The 27,548-nt window shown below is 57.0% G+C and overlaps 1 protein-coding gene across 1 annotated transcript in view; it reads left to right on the forward strand.

The window, feature by feature from the left end:
* The window catches only part of CABIN1 (calcineurin binding protein 1), a 155,352-nt gene that overhangs the window by 103,411 nt on the left and 24,393 nt on the right, over positions 1-27,548 (forward strand). The window contains exon 29 of the mRNA XM_080821182.1: positions 6,086-6,199. Within this exon, the coding sequence (XP_080677308.1) occupies positions 6,086-6,199 (114 nt within the window). The remainder of the gene's footprint in view (positions 1-6,085; positions 6,200-27,548) is intronic.

Raw genomic sequence — 27,548 nt, forward strand, 5'->3', positions numbered from 1 at the left:
CTGTGTGCATCTCTGCAGGTTCATTCATTCAACAGCTGTCTCCTGCATTGTCACGTGCAAGGCCCTTGCCTGAGGGGCAGGGATACAGTGGTATGCACAGCGAAGACCCTCCCCTTGAGTGCGCACAGAGGGAATGGAGAGTAGAAACACACCTAATGGTCGTTAGTGATGCGTCTGGGAGAAAGATGATGCTGGTAAGGGCGTGCAGTGGGGGAGTGTGGCTCTTTAGGCAGGGAGGTCTGGGAAGGTCTCTCTAAGCAAAGGCCTGAAGCAGGTGAGGGAACTAGGCAAGGTGATACCAAGAGAGGCTTCTGGGTGGACAGCATAGCCCACATGTGTGCCTTGAGATGGGAATGGGCCTGGCAGGACTAGAATCAGGTAGAAGCCTTTGTGACTGGCTGGGGGTTGGGGCGTGGGGGGAGAGGTCATGAGGGCCTGGGGAGGCAGGAAGGATCTGTGGGGTATCATTCTGAGGTTAAACCAACCTCAAGGCTGTGTGTGTAAGAGACTCAGGCTGCTGTGTAGAAAGTGAGAGGGTTTGCCAGTCATGCCTCAGATGGCTCTATCCAACTGCTAATCCGAAGAGCCTTAATGAAGGAGTGATTTACAGGGGCCTGGGAGGACGTCAGGAACTCACAGGGAAGAGGTAGTGCAGAGCCCTGGCCAGCCCCGGGCACCTCTGCAGTAGGCTGCCTGTCAGAGCTGTTCATCCTTGGTGGCCAACTCTCAGCACCAGAGGGAACTTGGGATAGATGGCTCTGCTCTGGTCTCTGCCCTGCTCCACTCATGCCTCCTGCTGGCCAAACCTGCCCAGCAGCCCTGGGGTTGCACTTCAGGCCTGGCTTTTCAGGTCCGTGTGGGGAGGGCAGAGGGGAAGCAGTGGCACACTTTGCCAAGTCCAGGGGCAAGGCCAGGTCCTTGGAGAAAATACGGGAAGGCCCGGCTTGGCAGGGGGAGTGGGTTGCATGGGCTGGGGTGTTCTCCCCAAGGTGCAGGTGAGGAACTTGGTGCATTTGTGGACAGTTGCTTTCCATCTGCTACTTCTGGCATTCTTCAGCTGACCCTAAGAGAGGCCTGATGGTCACTGCCAGTCTCATCCTCCATGTGGGCAACTGAGGCCCCAAGAGGTTAGTTATATGACCCCCAGGCTGCCAGGCATTTGTTCGTCTGTTCCTTCAATAGCGCTTCAGAGTGTGGCACTGTGGGCCCTTGTGAAGAACTATCAGGCCAATCTAGGGCTTCTGAATTACTGTTTTGAAGAAAGAACAGAGAAGGGTATCTTGAAAGATGGACTTCATGTTTGCCCAGCACGTGAGCTTCCCAACAGCTTCCTTGGGTAAAGGAGCCCGGGGTGCTCGCTCTGCCCTAGTGCTCCTGCTAGGCTGCCCACCCCACCACGCACAATTGGTACTCTCCTGCCTTGGCTCCTCCAACTGACCCACAAGTTCACACCCTGCCCATTCCTTTCACTCTTCCCAAATATCTGTCACAACTCTTCTGTGGACCCCATCTGGGCCTAGCCCCTGAAGAGCCATCAGTGAAGAAGTCAGATGGTATCCCTGCCCTCATGGGGCTGACACACAAGAGGGTGCAGACAACAAAGCCATTGGAGGGTCAGCAGAAGAGGCTATTTAAGGTGGCCATGGGGCTGTGGGGACTGTATTTGGGGCAGGTGGAAGTGGGGTGAGATGGCACTAGGCAGAGAGACCTGTAGGGACCAAGGTGGGGACAGAGGCAGGTGTGGCTGCAGGGCCATGCATGATAGGAGAGGGGAGGATAGGAGGGGAACCTGCATGTGTGTGGGTAAACTTGAGTTATGGAGCTGGCTCTCACTCTCAAGGAGCTGAGGCCTTCAAGTAGATGAGTCAGGAGAGTCCCTTGGCCTTATGGCAAGATAGGGGTATCCAGGTGCCAGACAGTGCAGGATGTTGAGGTGCGATGTGCTTCTGGGGATTTTTTCCCCCATCTCTCATCAGGACTCTTCCCTCCATCTGCCCCGTTTGGGCCTTCAGTGTGTTTTGCCTTCTGTCAGAGGAGGGTCTGTGCACTAAGCTTCAGGGGGCCTACGGATCCCAGGAAGATTGGTGCTGTTATCTGGCAAGTGGCTCCATGGTGTTTCTCCCATTCCCAGGGGGTGACGGTAAGCTGAGGCTCCAGGCCAGTGGCATGGTGGCAGGTTGCTCAAGGCCTGAGACGGGGCTGCCTTGGAGCTGCACATAACATGACCCCAGGTAGATTTGTAAAATGACTTGCCCACCCTGGGGTGGGGGTGCAAGATAAGAGCCCAAGCCTTGGAGTCCCTCGGGTCTGGACCAGAATGCAAGCCTGGCTCTGCCTCTTCCTGGCTTGGGGGGTTCGGACCAACTCTTGGACCTCCCTGAGCCTCAGTTTCCTTGTTGGTAAACCAGCGATACTGAGGATGAGGAGTCATGTGCTGGGCCCAGCCCAGGTGGCATCATGCCTCTCGCCACCCCGCAGCGTGTAGCTGCAGGGCAGACTCTGCAGTATAGGTGTGCCTCAGTGGGGCAGCACCCCCTGCTCCACCCCCGCCCAAGCCTGGCGCTTGTCAGTTCTCTGCGCAGATTTCCTTGTCTCTGTCAGCTCCCATCCGGGGCCTCAGAGAGAAATTAGCTGAGATCTCCCTTGAGCCGTCTGGACGCTTTGTGCCTTAGCCATCGATCGGCTCTCTCTGGCGGGCCTGGGAGACAGCTAAGGAGCCTTGTTCTCTGCTGGTGTGCAGGGGCCAAGTCTGCAGGAGGCTAATTGACAGTCTTGATCGGGTTTGGCAGGCCTCCCGCTTTCTGTACTCAGTTGTCAAGTGGCTGGTTTTCAGGTCTCTAGGAGTGCTGGGACCTCTCCTACAGCCTCCTCCCTCCCTGGTCCTCCACCTTCTGCCTGACTGTTCATTTGGGAGGGCTGTCTCAATGCAGGTGTTATGGGAGAAGCTGCAGAGCAGCTTCTGGCAGAAACAGAAGCCCTCCAGGGATGTGTGTTCCTGTCCCACCAGCTTGGGGTCTGGAATGAGATGCCTGGCTCAGGGAAGCAGGGTCCCCCACTCTTTCCACCCTGGCCCTGGTGCCATCTCTCTCATGTGTCCCCCAAGCCACATGGAAGTCTTTGTTGTATTTTATTTTCTTGATGTTCTTATGAAAATCACAGCCACCACGGAGATGCTTCTTCAAGTCTTATTTCCCCACACTTCTCAAACTGCTGCTAACTGGACACTTCCCTTAAATTCCAAAGGAACCCCAGAAGGGGCTTTCATGTCATGACTCCAGCTCCGTCACAGCTGGGTGCAAACTGTAGCTCAGGTGTCATCTCCCAGAGGAGCCTCACTGACTTACTTAGACTGAACCATAGGTGAGTCCCCTTTGTACCCTGTCTCCATGGTCATGGTCAGGTGGACTCACCTGTCATGTTTAAAGTGCAGGTATCGGTCTTCTGTCTCATGTCCCTTTCTGTGAGGGTTCCCTTCATGGCTGATTAGACTGGCAGCCTCTCCCATCTCACTTGGGAGAGACTTTGAACCAAGTGGCACTGAGACCAAGGGATCATGGCTGAGTACTGATAGAGGTTGTGAGCTTTTGGGCTTCCTAGGCAGTTGCCCTGCCTGCTGGAGGTCTGAAGCTTTATCTTCTCTTTGGGTTCTATGTCCCAGGGCCCTGAGGAACCCTGAGAAGCTTGAACTAATCTGAATTGGATCTTATTCCTTGAAATGAAGCACACCTGACCCACCGTTTCCCTGCTCCATGCTCCATTTGTCCATGGTTGACCCTCCGTCTCCTGGGAGAAGTATCAGGCCAGGCTTGTAACCAGCCTCAGGAGGCTTCCTAATGAACTGGTCTGGGAGGCGGGGTCTCTCAGCCATACTGCTGTGCTGGGCCCTGCTCTGGACATTGGAATGTGAACTGCAAGTTGATCCCCCTGGCACATTGGAACTCATAAGCTAAAGGCTGGGACTGAATAGTTCGCTCTTCTTCCTATGTATAGGGCAGAGTGGCCCCTGTGTTCCTGGTCAAGGGCCCGTGCTGAGGGTCAGGGACTGTTGCTGCCTGGGTAATCCCTCTCCTCTGCCTGTTTCTGCTTCCCCCATATGGGGGCAGAGAAGAGGTGCCTTGGCCTTCAGGAAGAAGCCTCGTCATTCACCATGAATGGCTGTGGCATCAGCCCCTGAAGCCCTAGAAAGGCCTGAGAGTCATGGCAAAGTCATGTCTCAGGAGACTGTAGCTGTGGCTGCCCCTCCCTGACAGCCACTGAGCCTTAGCGAGAGCAGCCTCCACGTGGCCCTTGGTGTGATTCCTACTCTGGGCTCGTCTTGCTGTTCTGATCGGAGTCTGTGAGAGAGGCAGAGTCTCAGTCTGCTCCTGATCTTAGCATGCCAGATGTGTCTGAGCAGGTGTCTGGGTTCAAGGAGGGCTCTGAGCAAAAAAGCAAGCTTCCTAAGTGCAGGCTTAGAGGGGTCCACTGTGCAGAGGGCTGTGGACAGCATGTGCCCTCTCGAGTCCAGCAGGGGTTGACCCTGCTGTCCTGTGTGCTGGGCTGCCCATGGCCCTCTAGTCCCCAGCCCCACATTGAACCTGCTCAGACCAGGTTGGGCTGCAGCCCTGCTGGGCGAGGACAGCCTTGACTTGATGGGGCCTCAGCCTTCAGCCAGTCTCAGAGCCAGGCCACGTCCCCATAGGACATGGCCTTGGAGTCACTGCCAGGCTTAATTATCCAGGCTTTCCCCAGGAGATTATCTCCCTCAGGCTTCCACAGAAGAGCTAGCTTCGTCTGCTGTGAGTGTTGTCATCCAGGAGATGCGTGCTTGAAACTTCACCTGTCTCCATCCCAGAGGGATCCTCAGTTCTGTATCCCACCCTGTTGCAGCTGCGGGGTCTGGCCTGGTCCTGGGTGCAGAGCAGCCCTCAGCCCTGACAGTAGCCCGTGGGGCGTGTCCCTCTGTGCAGAGGCAGGAGCAGAGGCTCAGATGCAGGCCAGCAGGGGCCCCCACCCAGCAAGCCAGGGAGCTGGGCTTTGCAATTCTGCCAAAAGTTGTGACTATGGGGACTATTTCATAAGTTCAGCCTGACCAATACTGAGCCCAGGAGCAGGTGAGACGGCTTGTAGGCTGAGACATGAGAAGGCATTAAGCAATTGGGACTCGAGGTGATAAAGACCTGACACCAGGGGTGAGAGAGGCAAGGAAGGGACCTGGATGGGAATGGGGGAGGAGTACTGCTTGGCTGGGGGTGGATGGGTGCTGTGGAAAAGAGGAGGGTCTGATGCTGGGCAGTCCAGGTCCCTGTCCCAGCTCCTGCCCCCTCCTGGCTTCTCCCTTGTAAGACAGCTGTGTCCCAGGTACTGGGATGAGATGGTCCTAGTGTGGGAAAGACCTGAGAGGGGAAGGTGGCAGGCCAGACAGCCTGTGGGGAGGGGCTGCCCTCTGAGTCAGTGAGAAGGCCCCAGAGAAGGCCAAAGCAGCCAGGCCCACACCCAGCCTCTCACAGTTCCCCGGAGTCCTACCTGGGCTAGCAGGCTCTTATTCCCACCTTACCAGGTCCCTGGGCCTGGAGTCGGGGGCACTACTGCCCAGAGAGCACTGGCCTGAGCACTATGGGTGGAACTCCCGTCCCCTCCCAAGCACTTACGCCTCTGGCATCCTACAGGGACCAGCTCTTTGAAGCCTAAGGTGGCTGTATCGCCAGCTGTGATGAGTACTGCTAACACCCTGACAAGTCAGGGCTGCCCCTTTGGGCCAGCAGGGGTCCCCCTGAGAGAAGGCAGGGCACTGGTTCCATGTAGCAGCTTTTCAAGGCCAGTCCAGGTGAGGGGTCCCTATCTGCACCCTTCTTGGGCAATCTGAGGCCACACTCTCCTAAGTCAGCTGTGCTAGGCAGGAAACCAGTGCCGGAAATGTACCCCACAGCCAGATGATCAAAGCCTGCAGCCAGAGCTCCCTGGAGCTGTGGGATCGGTGTCTGCAGGAGCCGCTGCTCATCGCCGCCCTGCCAACGCAGCCAGGAAGGAGGGGACTGCCTCCCTTCCCCGTGGGCGCCGCGAGCTGCCCACACACTCACTTCCAACCTACTTCTTGTTTCCCCAGAACCTCCAGTGGGCCCGCGACGTGTTGCTAGGCAGCGGTATCCCGTGGCAACAACTGCAGCACATGCCGGCACAGGGGCTCTTCTGCGAGAGGAACAAGACCAATTTCTTCAACGTGAGTACTTTGCCTTCTTGATTTCCGAGGCTGCTTGCTGCACTGCCTTGCGCCGGAGGCGTGCAAATGGCCCCCCCTGGGCAGGCACTCCCAAGACCACGGCTTTGCGGCATCCTTGGAGGGCGGGCAGGGTGGTGCAGTCAAGCGTGCGCCAGACTCGGGAGTGGGGCCGTGCCTGCCGAGCGACTTCTGGCAAGTCACTGCCCCCTCTCGGCGCTGGTTTGCCCATCTGCAGGGAGAGGTATGGATGGGTTCAGTGTGTTCTCTGGAGCCTCAGATATTCTGGGGCCGCAGCAGGCAGTGGTGAAGGGGCTCCAGGCCCAGGGTCTCCTCCTGGAGCAGCTCTTTGTGCCCCTGTGTGGTCTTGGGCACCTAGGAAATTCTGACTGAAGCCAGCTCTACTGCTTAAAAACCAAGTTTGGCCAGAGCTGGGCTTTCAGCACCCTTCCAGCCTTGATATTCTGGGTAGGGTAAAGACCCACCCCTTGGCCTGTCACCAAGGCCCATCTGCTTTCCATCCCTGGGGCCCCATAAAGCCCACATCTACCCTTCCTGGCCACCCCACCCAGGCCCTTCCCTCCCTCACTTGCTCTGTCCTGCACAGCTGGCCCCGTACTCTGTTCCACCAGCAAGTCCTCATCCTCTCCTCCCAGCACAGCCAGCTCCCAGCTGGGTGGCTTTGGCAAGTTACCCAGTCCTTCTGAGCTTTGGTGTCTTCTCTGTATTCCCTGATACCCTGTTACACGTGAGAAAACTGAAGGGTGGGGTTGGCCTGGACAGGAGCTGAGGAGAGCAGGTCTTGGGTCTGGAGGGGGTGTGTCAAAGGCTGGTTCTTGAGGCACATGGCAGTGGGGGCTTCCCTACTGAGAGCCAGCCAGGTGGTGAGGTGTCTGGGTCCATGGCCCTTCTCTCTCAGGCTCTGACCTTCTAATGGCTAGGCAGGGGCTGTGGAGCCCAGGAGCTCTGCATTTGCCAGCCCGGTCTCTCTTTCTTGCTCTCTCTGAGTATTTTATAGACAAGCAGTAGATATAATCTGTAACCAATCTACACAGTACCAACGGCTTGCAGAGGAAGAGGAGTTCCCTTCTACCCAGATGCCCAGGCTGCATCCACCGTTCTTCACCCTGTTGTGTGTCCTTCCAGAGGGTGTCTGCCTGTTTGTAATCCAGGGGCACAGACATGTACACAAAGGACAAAGTCCACGTGCTTCTGACCTTTGTTTTTTGCTTTTTGTTTTTGTTTTTTTTCACTTAAAAACATATCTTAGAGAGTGTTTAAGAACCAGTTTTGTCTTTTTTTTTTTTAAGTTCTGTCTTTTTAATAGTTGCATAGCATTCCCAACATATGGTTGTGCCACAATTTACCTCCCCATACCCTACCTATTGATGGGCATGTAGGTGGTTCCCGGTCTTGTTATTTCCGTGTTTCGTACATACATCTTTGCTATGTGGAAATCCATTCATAGGATAAATTCCTAGAAACAATTCCATGGTCAATGGGTTTATGGTGCCTTTCAAGTTTTAGAAGACAGTACCCTCCAAAGATCCTTCCCAAATGTAGATTCATTTCTTTCAGACCTCTTCTACACTCTGTATTATTTAACTGTTACATATTTACTCTTTGGTAGGTGAGAAATGCTATCATGTTTCATTTATTATTAGTGGGATTGCCCAGGATATCACATTAGCAGTTTTAATTTCTTCTGTGCTGTTTCTACTCATGTTAATTTTCTTACTAGATTGTTGATCTTTTTCTTTTTGATTTATAAAAACTCCATCTATTAATGAAATGGGCTCTTTGTCAGTGCTGTGCAAGCCTTTTTTTTTCCTGCAGTTGCTAAATTGAAGCTAGAGCCAGGCAGCTAGCTAGTTTTCCTGAGCTCCTTTATCAAATGAGCTACCATTACTATCTGCCTTGAAGAGTAATCATAGGGATCAAGTTATATGATGGGACAATGACCCTAAGTGAGGACCTGGCACATGGTAGGTGTTCCAAGAAAACAGCTTCCCTCCCTCTTCCCTGTCCCATTGGTGGTATTTGCCCTCAGAGACTATATAGTAATGCTGGAAGGAGAGAGCCAGCCTCCAGGGCTTCCTTGTGGGTTGGCATGCTTACCCTTCCTAATGACAGAGTTTAGGAGACCAGCACCTCAGATGCCTGTAAACCCAGGGCATGTCTGAGCTGGCAGACGGGTGCTCCAGGCGCTTTCCCTACTGGGCTCACTCCCCGTAGCAGCTCCTTGGTTTCTGGGGCCTTCCAGAAAATGAGTTCTGCAGAAGGGCAGTCAGGCTGTGCCCATGGGAGAGAAGGCTGGCAGAGCCCTGGGTGAGCCTGGCACCTGGGCAACACCTCCCTGTCACCAGAAGCCCCTGCAGATATGGGTCACCCAGCCTGGCCTGGATGATGTGGGTAGTCTTACCTCTGCCGTGTCAGCTGTTCATTTCTCCGTGGTTCCCAGTAACCTGCTGTGTCACCACCCTCATGCCCTCTCCTGCCCAAATCTTAACTACCCACTCTCTCGACTCCTCTCTTTGGAGGTGGGTTGGGGCTCCTCGTGCTTCTCTAGCCCAAAATGTTACCCTCTGGGCAGAAGCCAGATGCTTGCACCCCCACTTGTGAAGTACCAAGGGACAGGTGCTCCCAGCTGCTTGGTGACAGAATTGCCCTTGCTGAGCCCACCCCACCTGTCCTTGCCCCTGCTGCAGGAGGACCTCAGGGTGGACACTTCCTCCACACCCAGAGAGTGCTGACCCTACGTGCTCTCGGTACACGAACTTGTCTGGAAGATTTGACCAAGTGTGAGCAAATGGTTTCCTGCCAAGTTTCCAGAGGAACATTTAGAGCCCCCTTAGCTGACTCTTTTGTGATGGGGCCGTGGCTCTGACAAGTGGGGCTATAGGTGGGGAGGAGCAGGCTGGTTCTTCTCTTTTCTGTTGTGCTTTGGGGTTACTGCTTCGGCCTGGCGTAGGGGCAAAGGCATGGGGCTGCTGGCCCTTGTGAGGAGGTGCAGGGAGAGTGAGAGCCAGGGGCGCTAGGCATCCTGACTGGCCATCCCTCAAAACCCCCACTGTCCTAGGCCACCTGTGCCACCCAAGAGGTTATCTGGACAGCCCCCCTCACCATCCTCAAGGACCTGGGCTAGGGGACCCTCCTGTTATTTATTAGTGCTAATTTCTGAAAATTGTGGGAGTTTCCTAGGGCCCCATTGTCACTGCCAACAGTCCAGACACACAGCAGAGCCCAGGTGCCGTGGCCTTCTCAGAGGTGCTTTTGTGCGTGGTTGGGCTGTTCTCTTGTCTCAGGTGTGTGTGTACAAAATCAAACAAGTTTGTTTGCAGCTGTGAAAAGTGGTGTGTGCACACACGCACGTGCTTTTCAGCAACCTGGGTCTTTTGTTTTGTTTTGTTTTCCCCTGACATTGAGTTTGAGAGAAGTTTCCCTGAAAGGAGCATAGGCCATCTCACTTCTGAAGCTGCCACCCAGTTTTGTGCCGTGCGAGGGCCACAGTCTCCTTGAGTGGGCACAGATATGGGGCCCGGCTTCGTGCTCATAAGGAGGCTGCCGCGGGCCTGCCTGTGCCTGTCTTGGGGCCGTGTTCCTCGAGTCCCTAGCTCTTCTGGTCTAGCCCAGAGAGGTGCTCAGTGTTTGTGGACCGATTACATTCCTGCTTTCTCCCTTAACAGCCAGTCTCCCAGCATGTCCTCGTGGTCCAGCCAGTGCTGGCTGCTGTGGCGCCCCTGCCCCAGGGTGCTTGACAGCTTGCGGCTGAGCCCTACACGCGGGTCCCTCCATGTAGGGCCTCTGTATGATGCCACAGGGCACATGGGAGAGTCGGGGGACTCTTAAGGAGTTTGGGTGTGTTGGAGGCAGGCTTCCCACTGCAGCACGGGTGTTCCTCAGCCAGGAAAGGGCCAAGAGACAGAGGTCCCCTTGGGGGAGCTCGTCAAGGCTGGGCCATGGCTGAGGCGGTGCTGGGTGAAGAGCCAGCCAAAGGGCTGGGTGCTGAAGGGCCGGTGAGTGTGACCTGGGGCTTTGATGGCAGCTCTCTTCATGGGAGCTCCTGCATGGGGGGTTTAGCAGGCCTGCTGCACAGCTGGCTGGGGACCCACAGCCACGTAACTGCAGCGTGTAGCAGGGTGCAGCAGTGTGATTGGATGAGCATGTGAGAGAGAGAGGAATGAACTTGGCACATCTCCAGTCCCACTGTTCCATAACTTGACTGTGAGGGAACAGTTCCCAGCCCACCCCCTTCCTCTGCTGTGGAAAATCCCTGCTTTCGGGCCATCTGCCGAGCAGGTTGGAGCTCCTGGGCCATGGCTTGTGCTCCAGAGCAGGCCGGAGCCCCAGCTGAGGGCCCCATTACCTCAGCCTCTCCCACCAGGTGGAATGGTCTGGTCTCTGCCAAAACCGAGCCAGAGTTGTTGGGGGTTGGTTGAGGTCCTGCGGCCCTCCCTGCCCCACCAGGGCCTGGCCTGGGCCCTGGTGCCTTTTCTTTCACTGCATCAGTAGGAACAGGCGGAGGCCTGTGGCTGTGTGATTCAGAGGTGGTTCCCCAGGCCAACTGTGCAGAACAGAGCAGGGAAGACAGGGAGGCCTGGGGCCAGGGTGTGAGGTGGGCATTGGGTACGTGCACATATGGACCCTTCCAAGCCAGTGCCAGCCCTGAGTGGGCTGCCAGGGAGGGAGGGTGCAGGGAACTGTCCCTCTCTGGGCAGAACGTGCCAGGAAAGCAGGCTCCAAGTACACCGTAGAGCCTGAGGGCTTGTCTCCAAGTGCCCAGAAGCTTCTACAGCTTCCTTTACTGGTATGTGCACTCCTGGGAAGGTGGGCCTACACAGGCTGGAGCTGGCTGCTCTGTCCAGAGTGAACTTCTCTCCCTCTTATAGTTGCTTCAGAAACGTTCCCATAGTAACCAAGCCAGAGATGGCTCTCCTTACTTTCCCAAAATGTTTGCTTATTTTAGCAGGCAGGGTTTTTTCTTGTTTCAACCCAATTTCCAGCCACTGTGAAAGAAGCAAAGGAAGCTGAGGGCCCAACTAGCACGGCTTCCTGCGTCCGAGACTGCGTGGGGTGGGCAACGGCTGTGGCTCGAGTTTGAGGGAATGGAGGGGAGGTGCTAGCTTGCTGGGACTTGGCTACCCTGTCACGGTGCCACTTCTGCCTCATGTGGGGGGTCTGCCTGTGGCTTAGGTGAGCAGCCTGTGGCCAGAAGCCCCCAGGGCAGGTTCCCAGACCCTGGGGCCACTGAGAAGGGCACAAACTTTGGACGTAGGTGGGCTTGGCTCCTGGCCACTCCACCCCTTCCTAGGCCCCACATAGGGCATGGGGCCGCCTGTCAGCAGGGTGGTCACAATAGGCGGATGGAAGCCCTCACCCGGCACACGCTTGGCACATCACACAACTCACCCTTAGGATCAGAAGTCAGCCTGCATAGGGCTTTGGGGCTTAACTGTGGATCCCAGTGGTGCTGCAGGAGGGCAGTGCTGGTATCAGAAGGGGCGTGGCTAGAGCCAGCAGTGAGAGCCCCATCTCTCACGGGGCCGGGGCCCTCCAGAGGCTCAGGGCCTGGCCTAGCTGGAGTGGGGTAGCCTGACATGTGGGGCCGTCTCTACCCACCACATGGGCCCCTTTCTGCATGGCCCGGCATGGCCTTTGGTGCCTGTCGGTGCAGGTCGTGTTCCCTCCTTGGTCAGTGCTGCATAGTGCTCTGCTGTCTGTCCTCCAGCTTATCGATCTGCCCTCTTCCCTGGGGAGCAATAGCTTCCCGTTCTCCACTGTTACAAAGACATGGCCTTCCCCGGTCTCTCTCCTCACCTGTGCAGGTCTCCAGGCCAAGGTCACAGGCCCTCCAAAACCAGTGCCTCCACGTGTCAGAAGCCAGGTGGTTCTGCAGATCCCATCCAGATTCCCTCTCACCAGCCCTCTCTCCACCCTTCCTGGCACCCAGAACCACAGATGACTTTCACTTTGGCCAATCTGTGGGCTGATTGGGAAGGCCAGGCCCCTTCCTGTACCCGTGGCTAGTGCTTCTGACTGCCCCGGCTCTGGTGTGCGCTGCTACCTGGCAGCGGCTCTGTGGTTCTGTTTGTCCTGAGTCCATGTTGCTGAAAGTACTGGGAGACACAGTCACCAGGAGCCGTCGTCTTTGTTCTTCGAGGGATTTTGTTGTGTGGTCTCCAGCTCTGGAGCCTGAGTGCTCGTTGAGGGCCCTGATTGGGAAAGAAAGGGCCCCCAAAGGCTGGGCAGCCAGCTCAGGGGAGAGCCACTCACCAGAGCTGGGGGAAAGGAGGGACGACCTCTAAAATGCCCTGCACCCCATCTTTATCGGCAGGAATCAGTCACACCCCTTCTACTCTAACTTGCCGCCAGTTGACTGTGTGATCTTGAGGGAGTCCCCTCCACCCACCCAGTGAGCAGATGCCAGGTATTAGGGAGCGGCAGGCATGCTGTGGGAAGCCCAGCCTCCAAGCCTAATGCATGGCCAGGCCTGAGACAGTGCCCGGGCCCTCGGGAGGGAGCCAGGGCTCCAGATGGAGGCCAGTGGTGCTACGCAGGGCACAGGCTCTGGAGCCCAGTACACCGGGCACTCCCAAGCAGGGACCTCATCCAGAACAGTGTCTCTGTCACCTCCCCTCCACCCCCGGCACAGTCCCCTGGCACAGGGCCCAGCAGGCGGGGCATGCTTAAAGACTGAATTCTTCCCACCCTCAAGAGTTCCCTGGGACAGGGTTAGCTGGGAACCAAGTAGCCCCAGAGTGAGGGACAGCAGGCCCCATCCTGGCTTGAGTGAGCCCTGGCCAGGTCCTGGGGTCTGTGCCCAAGACATCTGCCTCCTGCTGCAGGGCTTGACTTGGCCCTTCTCTCCCACTACCCGCCCCCTCCTAGTTCCTGGGAGGCACAGTGCCTGGTGGGCCTGTGGGCAGCCCTTGCCTCACTTGCACCTACCCCTGGAGCTGAGTCACTGACACCCACCCCAGATGTCAGCCCCAAGTTCGGGGCCTTTTGCAATAAGACATCAGGGAAGACCAAGGCACGACCCAGGGACGGGGTGTTGGTCTCCACCCACTTAATTATATCCTATACCGCTCCTGACAGCAGCAGATTCGTCCTGCCTCCCAGCAGTAAACAAGCCCCAGGAGCGTCTGTGTAGGGTGTGCCGGCCTATGGGGCACTCCAGTGCAGAGTCCCGCCCGTCCTCTCTGGTCAGGGCCAGGGAATGTCGGAATAGGAAGCCCCCCTGTTGGCAGGAGACCCACACCTTTCCTGCAGTCAGTCCACCCACATCACCTTTGCTCAGGACCAGTTGTGACTAGTTCATGTTCCACCTCTGTCCCTGTGCCCACACCTCAAGAAATGTGTTGGCCTGTTGTTAAACCTGCTGTGCACCAGGCCCTGGGCCAGCTACGTTGTCAGGGAGGTCGAGTGTCCACAGGCCCATTTCATGGAGGTGCCAGGAAGTAAGGTCCCACAACCCGTCCATTTTGGAGGAAGACTGTGAGCCTCACTGTCTGGTGCTGAAGCCCGTGGGTGGTAGCCTGCAGCTGCACATGAGGGAAGGAGAGCAGAAAGCCAGGCACAGGTTGGCTCTTACACTGGGATCGGCCCAGCTGCTCCCAAGCAAGAGTGTTGCCCGAATGGTTCATTTATTGGGCAGGGAGGATGGTGTGGCAGTGGCCAGAGGAACATGGGCATCTAGCCCTGCTCTAGCAGGCGGGGCTGGGATTCCAGGTTGATGGGGGCTAGAGTCAGGAGCTGGGCAATGGTAGAGGCCAGGACCACCCCTGGGGGCCATGCCTGCGCTGTGGGCTGGTGTGGACACCCACCTGTGTGGGCACGACTGGGTTGGGCCACCTGTCTGTGGTAGACGATCTCTGCCTGGCTCCACCCAGGGTCTGGGGCCCCTGAGGCAGAGCACAGTAACAGTGGAGGCTGCCACTGTTGCCACAGGCCCAGAGCATCTGTGCCCAGCCTGGCCCACAGCAGCAAATGGCAGGACTGGCCCCATTAACAGGCTCTCCCTGGGGGCTTTATTTGGGGTGCCGCCTTTGATCCTCCACAGCATGTGTGAATGGCTTAGATGCTATTATTATCCCCATTGTACAGATGGGGAAGTTGACACCAGCAGGTGCCCTAGGCTGTCAAAATCAAAAGCCCTTTTCTATCCTCTGCCCACCAGGCTGACCTGGCTTCCCCTGTTGGACAGCAGAGCTTGTGACCCTCTTTTTCAGGCCCTGTTCATAGGCCACTCCCCGGCTGATGTGCTTGCTCTGGGTACTGGGAGAGGACGGCACTGAAGGGGCATTTGTGGGGTATGCTTCTTCAGTGGTGGGGGGTGGGGGTTGGACCCTGCAGGGATCAGTTCCATCTGTGCCCTTTGAACGGTGTGCAGAAGCCCAGGGAGTGAGCCAAGATCACACAGCTATGCATGTGGTAAGGCTGGAATCCAAACCCAGGTCTGTCCCACTCCATGACCAGCTCCTTTAGCTGCCGTGTTGGGAAATCACCAGCCACATCCAGGCTCTCTCTGCTCCATTAGTGATATCTGCTATGGGCAGTGGCAGACTGTGTCCTGTGCCTCTGCCCCCTCCTTCAGGGGGTGGAGTCCTTTGCCCCTACCTTGCTCTGAGGCCTCCAGGTGGTGAGGTACTCTCTTACTGGGTCTTTATCACTTTATAGCCCATTTTGTCTTCAAGCCATTAGAGAGGCCCCCTATTGAGGAGTACCCAGGTTCCTGGGGAAGGTGAGCTGGTGAACGAAAGCTGTGGGTGCCCAGAGCTCATGGTGGGTTTTGGGTAGGGCTGGCTAGATGGGGAAGGATTGTGAGGAGGTGGGGACAGGGGTGGGTTTGTTCCAGCCAAATATAAGTCCCATCACCTTTGGCCTCCCTTTTGGAACCTCATCTGCTGTCATTGTCCCTCCTGCCCACAGGCCTTTGGCTTCAGGGCCTTCATCGTCCTTTGAAAACATACCGGTTGAGGGCCATTTTGCAGTAGGGGCTTCCCTCTGTGGTCCCCTCGCAGTCTTTTCCATACACAGGGTCACTGCCCAGCCCAGCCTTTCCAAGCCTACTCTATGTCCTCTTGACCACCCCCACCCCCTGCCCCCCCAGCCCTGCCCAGCCCTGCCTAGGCTGGTCTCCTCCAGCAAGTGTCAGGACCTGCCTGAGCCACACCACTACAGTCACCTTTGTGCATGTGCTCTTTGAGACCCTCAGCCCTGAATAAATCCCCTACCCCTCCTAGGGCTAATACCCCAGAATCTGGGAGCGGGGGAGCTGACAGTGGGAGAAAGGCAGAGGAGGTGACATTGGAGGAGGTGCCTGCTCGGCGGCCTTCCGAGCAGAGGGAGGTGTGAACCAGCGTGGGCATCAGGCAGGTGCTGTGTGCCAGCAGAGGGCCAGGCTGGGCCAGGTGCAGAGTGCAGACTTCCTCCTAGGGCAGAGGGACTGGGGGGACGAGATCTTTAAGCCATCACACTTGCTGACACGATGCACCAGAGGGGCCAGGCTGGGGCAGGTACACAGCGCTGCCAACCTGCTACTTTTGGGGACTCTACTACACATGACAGCTCATGGAATCCTTGCAACCCATGAGATGTAGGTAGTACCATTATCCTGTCTTTACAGATGTGGACACCGAGGCTTGGTTACCCAGCAAGCCCACCCCTGAGCCAGGACCCAAGCAGTGGGAATGGCAGCTAGTAGATGGGCCCTAGAGACAGGCAGAGGAGGGACACAGGGCTCCCTCAGACCAGTGGCATGATGGGTAGGGCAGCAAGGACAGGAAGCATGAGGAGGCCAGCGGGGGGGCGGAGGGGGTAGGTTGGAGCTCAGCTCTGCTCTTGCATACCAGGTCCACTGTCCCACACACTTCTGCCTGGTGTGGTATAGACCTGTGTCTGCACGTGTGCATGTGGGACTCCCGGACGCCACCGAGGGGCCACTGCTCATCATCCCAGTACTTCCTGCGCACCCATGTCATCTGATTCTCAGAAGAAATTATCTGGGAATTCACTGTGGCTTTCCTCTTCCCCCATGGTACTGAGTCCCTGGTGGCTGTGAATAGCCCACCTGGCCAGTGAGGAATGGGATCAGGCTATGCTCCTGGCCCTGCCCTTGGCGGAGGTAACTGTGGCAGGTGTCCTGCTCCCCCCCCCCAACACACTAAGATGTGTGGAGCCACAGCAGCACCATCGTCAGGGTTAAAGGAAATCCAGTCACATCACAGTGGGAATTAGAGAACAGAAAAGAAGGGAAAAGTTTAAATTGGGGAAATCTGAGCTCCTTGGCTGTAGTAGAAATTGCTGCAGTGGTGCTATTTTTAGCATTGTTGAGATGATCTATTGGCCAGTTGCAAAAGTAAACAAAAGATTCACTTCAAGTTCTCCAGGGAAAAAAGGTCCGGTTTTCAAGAGTCTTTAAAAGGTTAGCAAACTTGTGTGGCTTCTTAGCTTATCCCCGGGTCTTCCTTCCTTCCCATGTCCTGGGCTCTGCAGGCTCTGTTGAATTTCACAGCTTCCAGCTTGCTGGGCCCAGGATCAGGCTGGAACAGCCTGGAACAGGTGCTGTAGGCCTTCCTGTCCACATCCCTGTCTCTCTGTCTGTGGGAACCACATGAACCCAAGAGGTGGCTGACTGGGGGAGAGGAGGGGGTACTTGTTCCCACCTGAGAAGCTGCAGAGTATCCTGGCCCAAGGCCACAGGACACCCAGGCCCCTATCCTGACAGAACCACAGCACAGTCCTCAGTCCCTGCCCAAGCCCAGCCACCCTCATTCACAGATAGAATTCTTTAAAGATTTTTATTTATTTACTTACTTGACAGAGAGAGAGAGATCACAAGTAGGCAGAGGGGCAGGCAGAGAGGCAGGCAGAGAGAGAGGGGGAAGCAGGCTCCCTGCTGAGCAGAGAGCCTGATGCGAACCTTGATTCCAGGATCCTGAGATCATAACCTGAGCCCACGGCAGAGGCTTAACCCACTGAGGCACCCAGGCGCTCCACACAGCTAGAATTCTTAAAAAACCACCAACAATCAAATGTAAACAGCCTTTAGATGGTCATCCCCCAGCGTGCAGTCTTTTCTGCCATTGGAGACCGTTTCCATCCCTGGATACAGATCATACAGATCCACAGTTGTGGCAGTGCCAGAATGTTCGGCCGGAGGGAGAGGATATGTTTTAGCCCTTGGCATTCGTGATCCCGCACACTGTGCCAGTCCTGCAAGGGGGTGCAGAGACCCCTGCAGGTGGCACAGCTGTGACTTGCCCTGGGTCACACAGCCAGCAAGTGGCAGAGCCCAGATGAGAGCCCAGGCCTGGGACCCGCATCCTGTGCACCAGCTTCCATGCCAGAGTTTCTGGCCAGCCCGGGGGGCCAGCGCGGATTGTGTACATATCCAGCACTGACCTCAGCCCAAAGCCCTCTCCACCCAGCCACTGGGGGTGATCGGTCAGGAGCTTGCTGTTTAACATTCCTGAAGAACATTTTCCAGCATAGACTTCTTTTCCCACTGCATGCTAGTTTTTAGAGGCTTGCTCTTGGATACATGTCCCTGCTGTATCATTCTGGGGCACTGCACACAGCTCAGGCAGAGAGCTCCGGGCTTTACCCGCCTGGGATGCGGTCCTAGGCCCAGGCACACCATCTGGAGGGGCAGCACCGTGGTGCTGAAGGCAGCAGGGGGAGGCGCACTGCTAGGAGGAGGCCCAGGCCTTGGCAAGGCTTTAGAAAGCGGAACAGGGCAGGCGGCCCACTCGGACCAAGGACCTGAGGATGGCTGGGAGCGATGGGAGAGCCTGAGGGAGGTCTCTGGCTGCTAAGGTTGTAGGCACCCTGCCACAGGGCCAGGAAGAAGAGGGGGCTTGCTGGCAGGCCCTCCCTGTGCCCCCATCCCCAGGCTACAGGTGGCCAATCAGTGGGTATGGCCCTGTGGAAAGCTAAAAGGTGGGAAAGATTGCCAGTGAGTGGGCCTCTGCCATGGAGGGAAGGGAGGCCACAGGGCTTGCTTCCATGGGTGCAGGGAACCTCCATCATTATTCCTCCCTTCAACCCCATGATCCCCATCTCATTATGAGTAAGCTGAGGCTAAGGACAATGGCAGCGCAGGCACAGCATCACTCAGCCCAGAAGGAGCAAAGCTGGGATTTCCACCCCAAAGCGCCTGGCCTCAGAGAGCTCAGACCGCTCCCTGCCCACCCCCCTGCCCCCCCTTCCCACCAGCCCACCCACACCCAGCCTGCACCTGGCCTGACAAGGTTTGAGGTAAGAGCCCATGCTGTTGGCCATGGTGCCCAGGGCAGATAGGAGGGGCCCTGCAGGAGTGACCATCCACCTCTGCCCCGGGCTTTATCCCCCTTGCCAGGCTCTGACCAGCTGGCCCCATCCAAACCCTGCAGGGAGAAGGGGCGCTGCATTACCGTTTGCAGATGAGGAACCCGAGGGGGCAAGCCCCAGGCTCCTGAGCCAGGGAGTGGTGGGATAGGGGCTCTGCTTCCTGCCACGGTGCTGCCCCTGTGGGCCTGGCGGGCATACCTGCTGACTGAGTCAGGATGTGGAAGTACCTTATCCTCTGTGGGGTGGCATGTGACCTCTCAGACTCCATCTCTGAGATGGGAGATTGAATGTGCAGCCCGTGATACTTGAGAGCCTTGTGGTCCCAGCCCTGTGTTGAGGTGGCTATAGGTCACATATCTGAGCCCCAAGAAGTAGCCCTGTACAGCCTAGATGGGACCTTTTCTGGGCCTAATCCCTACCAGAGCCTGTTACTGACCCATCCTGGGTAGGTAGACAGGGGCCCCAGGGCATGGGAGAGACCCACTCTGCCTTGCCTGGTCCTCCCTGCAGCAGTGGTCACGGGTGGGCTGTTGGCAGCATGTAACATTCCTATCCTGCTTCTCCCAAATCCACCTGGGTGATAAAAAGAGGAAGCAGTAGCATCCCCCCCACCAGGAAGGATTCTAGATGTGGGACGTGGCAGGCGTGGAGAGCAGCTGAGGGTCCCAAAGGGGTTTTGCAACAGGGGTTGGGACAGGAGAGAGGGCAGGTTGTATTTGCTGGCCTTTGCCTGCCCTCCCCAGAGCTGTGCCCATGGCTGCTGCCCATTTTCCTCCCCTTCCTTGCCAAGGCTCCCCTTCCTTGTCCCTCCAGACAGATCATTGGTACCTTTAGGGGAGCTTGGGGGCGGGTGCAGGGTGAGCTGCCCACAGCCTTTGGCTACTCTGAGGCACCCTAAGCTAGAGTGGAAGCTAGGAGGATGGATTTCCTAGGTGATGGGCATTGGCCATAGGAGCCCGATTGAGGGGCCCAGACAGTACCGCCCATGGCTCAGAGATGCTCCCCTACAAGAGCATGCCGATGGCAAGGCCACCAGGTTTTGCTTGTGATGGATTCTTGTGAGATGGGGCTGCCCCCCCTAGGTTGCCTCAGGCCCTGTCTGTAGGTCACGCTCTGGCCTGATGTCTCCCATCTTTTACTGTGGGTAATGGTGGGCTTGCCTTGTACGGAGCTTCTCTTAGCCAGGAGCCTCTGTGGGTGTGGCTGGGGCCTGTGGATGGAGGGCAGGGCCGGAGCGGGGCTGGGATGGGGATACTGCATGTCTGGTCCACACATCTTCGCACCCTACTCCAGGCAAGGTGAAGGCTGCTGCCCTGCCCTGAGAGTATAATTTTACTGTGACTTCCTATTCCTGGTCCCTGCTGACCTCAGTTTCCCCATCTCCAGAGGTGGGCCAGTGGATGAGGTCAGTGGTATTCCAGCCCATTTTCCAAAGGAACACTTTCCTACACACCCCGCTGGGAAACATGAAAAGGCAGCCTCTCCAGCTTACAGGAAGGGCTGGGTGCCACCTGCTCCGGCCACACTCCTGCCCTGTCCAGGCTCCTGGGAAGGAGGGCCAGGAGACCTGGAGAAGGCTGCCAGGTCACTGCCCTGCCACCATTCTGCCAATCCAGACAAGGCTTCTTAAGCTCTGTGGCCAGGCCTTCTTTCTGTGGTGGCTTCAGTCTGGGAATTTGTCTCTTCCTCCTCCAGCCCCCCTTTTCCACTTTTCCTCTTTGGAAAGTTTGACCAAATTGCTTCTGAGAGAGCAGCATTGGGTTGAAAATCCAAACCAGAACTCTAGTTCCAAGAGTCCCTGCCTGGTTTCCATGGTGATGGGCTGTGGCCACCAGTGCCCCTGAGGGCAGAGCAAGGACTCCCTCACAAGGGCAGGCTCAGGCTCTGCTCCACGGTTGCTCCAGCCATACACCTGGGTAACTCCAGACAAGCTAGTCAGATTTTGTAAGGCTTAGTTTCTTCATCTGCAGAGTGGGATTGTGTAGCCTGCCATGTGCCATGAGGATATTGTGCCCAGGAGAGGGTCCTGGAGGGTCCCTGCAGGAGAAGGAGGGAGCTGGGGGAAGGCACCCATATGATATAAGGCACATGGGTGACAGGGCTCACTAGGGCCAGTGGAAGGAAGAGAAGGTGACATGGATCAAAGCCATCTGGGAAGGCCTTGGAAGTACAGGAATTTAGTTGGTTAAAAACAATTTAAATGCTGATCTCTAAATATGCATAAGAAGTCTAAAATTAGGGTATATCAGAGCCGGTGGAACTTCCCCTTGAACTCCCCCCTTGAATTCCAGCCCATCACCTGTAGGAGCACAGACTTGCAGATTCCATCCAGCCACACCCCACTCCTCCAACTCCCCATGTAGGACAGATACCAGTAGGGGCCAACTCTGGGGTACAGGGGAAGCCCACCCAACACTGGTCATAGGGAACCCCAGGCAGCAGGGGCATCTCTTGGGGCCTGGCCACCTCAGCCCCCTCAGGTCAGTGCAGGGCTTATTTCCCAGAGAGAGACCCGTCTGGACCTACCTGGAGGAAGGTGGGGAACTTTGGGCTCCAGACCATGCTTTGGCTTAGGCTCCGGCCCGGGCTCCTCACAGGTGGGAAGTGAACCTGGCTCTGCCACAGGGGCAGAGGCATGTGAAACCCAGTGAGGTGGTGCTATGGGAGGCCTCTGAAACGGGAGGCTGGCCCCAAGGCCTGGGGTGAGGAGCCCTCCCCTGGGTGACAGGAGTCCGCTACCCTCTGTAGCTTCACTTCTGTATGAGGTTGGGTGTCAGCACTTGGCCTATGCACCCTGAGTATACTACTTTGTGAGTCTCAGGGTGCTGTGGGTCCAGGGCAGTTGTACCTACCAGCCTCAGCGGGTGGTGGGGTAGGGGGGCAGGTAGTCAGGAACACTCCTGGGGGAGTTGGCCAGATTGTCAAACCAGGGAGAAGGTGTTCCAGGAGAGGGAACCAGGGGAGGCCGTGTGGGATGTGAGGAGGACCACGGCTCAGGGCAGGAGTGGTGAAGGTAGATTGGGTCAGCCCTGTGTTTGTGGTCAGCAGGCTGGCTCTGCCCCCATGGCAGTGGGGCGCCCACCTCAGGGTTTCCTGGTGGCAGTGCTGTGGTCGAGTGGGGAGCTCTTAGAACTGCGGGCTATGTAGCTTGGAAGGAAGGCCTGGAGAAGGAACTGGGGGCTAGAGAGCTGAAGGTGAATGTCGGGGCTGGACCAAAAAGAGCCCTGCAGAGGGTCAGAGGGAAATCTGGGGGAGGGTAGATGAATAAGACCCATGTCCCCCGTAGTCAGTGTAGCTCGGCTCACAGGACAGTGCTGTGTTCAGGCTTTGACCTTCTGAGGTGGGCCAGCAGGAGCATCCTGTCTATGTGGGAGCCACTCTGAAAGGGCAACCCCACTGCTAGGGGATGGAGCCCAGTCTCATCCCTTCACAGCATGGGTGGAAGGTCCCAGTGCTGCCACAGAGGTTGCACATTGCTCCAGAGAGGGGATGGGTACTGTGCCTGGGTTGCGTCTTCTGATCACATCCCAAATGTGTTCTGCTTCGGGGGCACCTCTGTGGACTGGACTGAGCTGTGCTCTGCAGGGAGAGTCTGGACGAGTTTGTTCCCCTTCTGATGCTGTTTATGAGACTTGAAGGGTTTCTGCCTGTGGCTATCGTGGGGCAGGAGAAAGTGGTGGGCCTGCTTGGGAACCCACATGCCCACGGAGGTGCCAGCTTTGCCTAGGACTTAGCCTCTGTCTTGCAGTTGATGTCAGCTCACCCCTGCCCACCGTTCAGCTCCACCTCTCCCTGCACGAGGATCCTGTGGGGACCATCCAGGGAAGAATCCTGGGCTGGGCCACAGCTACTATAGCCACTCGTGCCCTGAACCTGGCCCTACTGAGGTTCCTATCACTCCCCTTCACTTAGCAGCCCACCATCTGCCTCCCCTGCCCCAGACCTCCCCAGCCCACGAAGTCCATTTATTAGGAACCTGGGGTCAGACGATAGCTAGACTGCCCTAGTTTTCTCAGTGTGCATGTCAGACATGGCTTTTCTAGGATGCAGGCTTCCCTCCTGAGATGAAGCAGAAGCAGCTCAGCAGTCCTCCAAAGAGTGGGCGATTCTAGAAGCCTGGACAGAGCTCTCATTCCCAGCCCTGACATGGGGGTGGGCTCAGAGGAGCCCATTGTAAGCATCTTCTCACTCCAAGGAGGCTCTCATGGTCCCTATCAATCATGCCCCAAGACCCAGCTTGCCCTGAGAAGCCTGCTGGCCTCCCTTCTCTACCCGGTCTGTGACCCTTTTCTCTCCACAGAGGCCCCTGCACGTGGTCCCTGTTGGCTATCCCTGCTGTCACAGGCCCCCCACCTGTCTCTCCTCCTCTATTTCTGTTCCCCTGTGTGGGGAGATACCTGTTCAACAGCACCCGGCCCGGATGCCACTGTGTCTTCCCCAGGAAGCTGCACAGTCCCTTTGTCTCGTTCTTGTTTCTCTCTCTGTGGCCACCTCTGCTCTTGATCCCCAAGCTGGCTGGGCTGGAAGTGCCAGGTGATCTGAGTTGATGTGGATTGTGGCTGCATTGGTCCCTGCCCATGAGAGCCTTGGTGTCCGCGTCTGCCTCATGGTGACTGGGAATATGGACATGGCATTCCCTTCTGGGTAAGGCAGTGGCAGGAATATGTGCATGCCAGAGGCTCACGTGCTGGTCCCTGCAGTGCCACACATGGCACGGGTGCAGCTCTCTCAGGCAGACACAGCCATAGCCTGAGGGACAGGGATCCTTGTGTCGCACCCTGCCCACCGTAGCTGCGCTGTTTCCCTGGGCATGTCATTTCCCTGTTCCCCACCACTGTGTCCTCACTGATGGTCATACAGGCAAAACAGCTGGATTCACTCTTGCAGCCATAGAGTACAGTCTAAAGAATTTCTGAGTACCAGAAGCTCTAGCATATGAGAATGAAGTGGGGTTGTAGTTGGGGTCTATATACCTGCGGAGGAGAGGCACGTTTCACTGTCTTAGCTATCAGGGAAGAGGGAGGAAGCTGGCTAGCATAGGACTGTAAGGCCCAGCGTCTGAGGCTGGCATGTACTTGGCAGAGAGGCTGCCCAGGCACACACAGAGCCAGTGTCCCGCAGCAGGGAGGCAGGTGAGCAGCAGGAAGGCTTGTGCCTCCAAACTAGTTGGCAGCTCAGAACTCCCAAGGCTGAGGATTGTGACTGTTAACTCCAAGGAGAATTCCTGCCACCTAAAGGCAGCCCTGGACTTAGCCAAGGAGGAAGATGAGGTTAGGTCAAGTGGGGACTAAGGTAAAAGCAGGAGAGAACCAGGAGTGACCTGCAGGTCTTGTTGGCTCAGGTCTTGAGAGGGGATGGTCACAGGGGACCACTAAGGCCACATGGTCCCCTGGGCAGCTCAGCCAGCAGTGCCTGGGGCAGCAGCTAAGCTCTAGGATCTAACTGGCTTCACTAGGCCAGGAACCCACCTCTGCTGGGGGCTGTTTACTCTCACTGGCACATGAGCCAAAGGCCAAGCATCTATTTTTTTATGGAAGGCTGTGGTTACTACTCCAGGGGGCTGCACTGCACCAGTGACCAGAAAGTGTCCAGAAAAGGGTGAACAGTGCCCCGTCTGCCCTTTCTGCTGGTAGCCCCCCCAGGGTGAGGACATGCTTAGGCAGAGGCTTGGGGACATACACACATGCACCTGTCAGTCTCAGTTCCACACCCAGGTACATGGCATGTCTTCCTGTCTACTAAGTAGCACAGGGTCACAGCATCTGCCCACAGGCCAGTGTTCATCCTTCTCTGTGGCTCCTCACTCAACAGTGACACCTGGGAACAGTTCACACTCTGCCCTCTGACCCTGCTCACCCTCCTTCTCACCCCGCATGTTCCTGGTAAGGACTGCTCGTCCGGACACCTGGGGACAGTTCACACTCTGCCCTCTGACCCTGCTCAACCTCCTTCTCACCCCGCATGTTCCTGGTACTGTGGTCCAGAACGCCACAGTCGTTCAGTTTCGCTTTCTCTAGTTCCTCTGGCTTTGCTGATCATCCCTGGGCTCCTGGAGAGCCAGCTCAGCTTTCTCTCTCTGCAGCCACCCATGGGAGCACACGTGCTTCGGGGGAGGCCAGGCCCCTATCCTGACTAAGGGCAGCGAGCAGTTGGCATTCTAGAAATGGCTGTGATGTAGACAATAAATGTGGCCAGACAGCACCATGTGGGCAGGGGAGCCAGATAGGGGCTGCAAAGAGGAATGTTGGCCACCCAACTTCCCAACATGAAAATGGGTGAAGCCCTGGCTCCCCACCTCCCCGCTGGCTGCCAGAGGCTGCTGGGTGGACAGCAGCTGGGGACGTGATGGGTCAGCACTTCTTAAGAGTTGGCCCTTAACCAGGGGCCTCGGGCCAGTGGTGCAGAGGTGGCCCTCAGGGCGACCTACCTATTGCCCTTGCCACCGTTGTCCTCTCCATGGTGACCCACCCATCCTGGAGCTGGACTGGGAAAACCCCTGTAGGACCAGGCAATGTCCTTGGGACTTTTGTTTTCTTATGATCAATTGTTGAAGTTTGCTTTGGAGATTTAAGGTCAGACATCCCTTGGAAAGGCAGTGGGACACTCTGATGGCATGGCGGTCCTCCTGGCCCAAGGCTGAGGAGGCTTGGGCCTGCGTGCAACCCAGGGCCAGCACATCCACTTCCAACATCGCTCTTTCTCCATGGACAGGCAGAAGCATGCCCTTTGACACCCAGACAGATGGCAGGAGCACCCTGATCCGCAGGGCTGACCCAGAGCAGGAAGTCCACAGGTTAGACCCTGCTTGCCAGGGCTCCTGCTGGACTCTAGGTGAGCATGGTCAGGGTGGCCAAGGTTTCAGGGGTGGCCCTGAGGTGGATGAGCTGCCATCCTTCCTGGACAGCAGTCAGAGGCCTGTGTACTGCACATCCAGGTGCTTTGTGGGTGATTAGGACCCATGGGGGCTCTCCTGTATAGGGTACTAATGAGTCCCCGAAGGAGCACAAGGCTCTTTTGGGCCCAAAGAATTCTTGAGGATCTTATGCAAGCCTCCTCCCACCCCGGTTCCCTGTCTCAGCACTCTCATGTGAAACCCCAGGGGGCTTCCAGTGTACCCAGGAAGGCTTCCTCCCAAGGGCTCGGGGAGAGTGATTGCCCCCTCCTGGTTCTGGGCCTTAGTGCCGTGGTCTGACAAGCTAGAGATGTCAATGCCCATCCCACGGGGCTCTGGAGAGGGCTTGCATAAACCAGGGCTTGGGGTGCTGTGTACTGTGAGGTCCCCAGGGGAGGGCCGAGGAAGCTGGAGACCACTGGGAGCACACACTGTCCCAGGCTAGTCTCTCTCCAGAGACTTTGCTGGGCAGGGGCCTGGCACAGAGCCCCTGAGCTCCCCTCACCCGCTACAGGCCTCCCTCCTACTATGACAGCTAAGACCATGGGACCCCAGGCTGCCTCACCCCACCCTGGGCCTCAGGTGTGTCATGAGAGCACCACAGGGGCTGGTTTCCAGAAAACTACATACTCAACACAGCTTCTTCCTGGCCTAGGTGTGATGAGCACATGTTCTCAGCCTCCTTTGGTCTGACTTTATCTTACAGGAAGTGGATAAGGTATGAAGTGAGGTCATGAGCTGTGCAAGGCACAAGTGTCACTTGTCTGCTCCAGCCTTCCGTACAGCCAGGAGGAGTCATCCAGCTCTGAAGCCAGCCAGGCCTGGGAACGGGTCCTGGCCATACTGACCTTACTGCTGTGTGACTCTGAACCAGTGCCCAACCTCTCTGAACCTGTCCCCACATGTGAGTGTCAAATGATGATATGCATGTAGATGGCGAGGGGCTGTTGTGACTTGAGCACTGTGTGGATTTAGAACTCCTTTGAGTCTGGACCTATGGCGAGCACTCAGGAGACCCTTGTCCTCACATAACCCTAGGATGGCTTGTGCTCATGCTTGTTTCCCTGCAAGTGGATGACCTCTAGAACCACGGCCTGGTTCTTTCAGTGCCTGGCAGGAAGTAGTGGTCCTCCAGGGGGTAGGGAGGGAGAACAGAGTGTGTGACATCCCCTTGGCTGAAGGGGTAGGTCAGACCCGAGCCCATTTGAACTAAGGGCACCTGGCAGGGGCACATAGCAAGATTGGGAACACTAGCGGGCAGGAATTAGCTTGAGTGTAGTATAGGTGGAAACAAGTTGGCTCAGGGAGATGGCACCAGGACAAGTGTCACCAGGACAGGGGCCAGGTGGATCTGAGGCCACTGGGTGTGTGGGAAAGGAGGAGGAAGCAAGGCAGTCCTGGCATTGAGGTGGTGAGAGAGAATTTTGGGGGGCAGCGGTGGGGGTGCCAGGGCTTGGTGCACCATCTCTCTGTCCACTGTCCCTGTCTTTGCTTGGCCTCTCCTCGCCTGGGAAGGGAGGAGCTGCTGGTAGTTGGCAGACAGTCCTGGAGCCATGTGCCCCACAGTGCTGTGCGCACACCGGAGCTATGGGTGCTGGGGGCAGGGTGTTATGTTCCTGGGTGAGGCTCTTCCCTCTAAGTCCATTCCTTATCTGTAAAAGGAGCACAGTCCCCCTTCCAGGCTATCCTGTGCTGAGAGGGAGAGGTGCTACTGCCCTTCTTGGAATAGAGTCTGATAGGAGGTCCTGAGCCCATCCTGGCCACTCCCACTGCCTTGACCCAGGGCCTTCTCCAGGCTCAGCCTCGCAGCCCAACTGAAAAAGGAGGCCCCTGCCAGCTGTAAAGCCCACAGGGGGACTGCCATGCCATCTTTGTTCTGCCCTTCCCCCTGAGGATGTTAGTGGGAAAGTCTTTACTCCACCTCCCACTGCCCCATTGGATCAGCAAGGACAGCTCAGTGTAGCTGCGTGTCCCCACACACCCACTCCTCTGCCCTCCACAGGGCCTTCGCCTGGCACAACTCCAGGGGGCACCGTTCACATAGCTACCGCGTGCAGGGTGAGGACTGCCATGGCCCCCCGCACTCCCTGCCGCCCCTACATCGCTTGGTCTGGCGCCTTTGGGACC

Source organism: Martes martes (genome assembly GCF_963455335.1).
Source record: "Martes martes genome assembly, chromosome: 13".
Lineage (NCBI taxonomy): Eukaryota > Metazoa > Chordata > Mammalia > Carnivora > Mustelidae > Martes > Martes martes.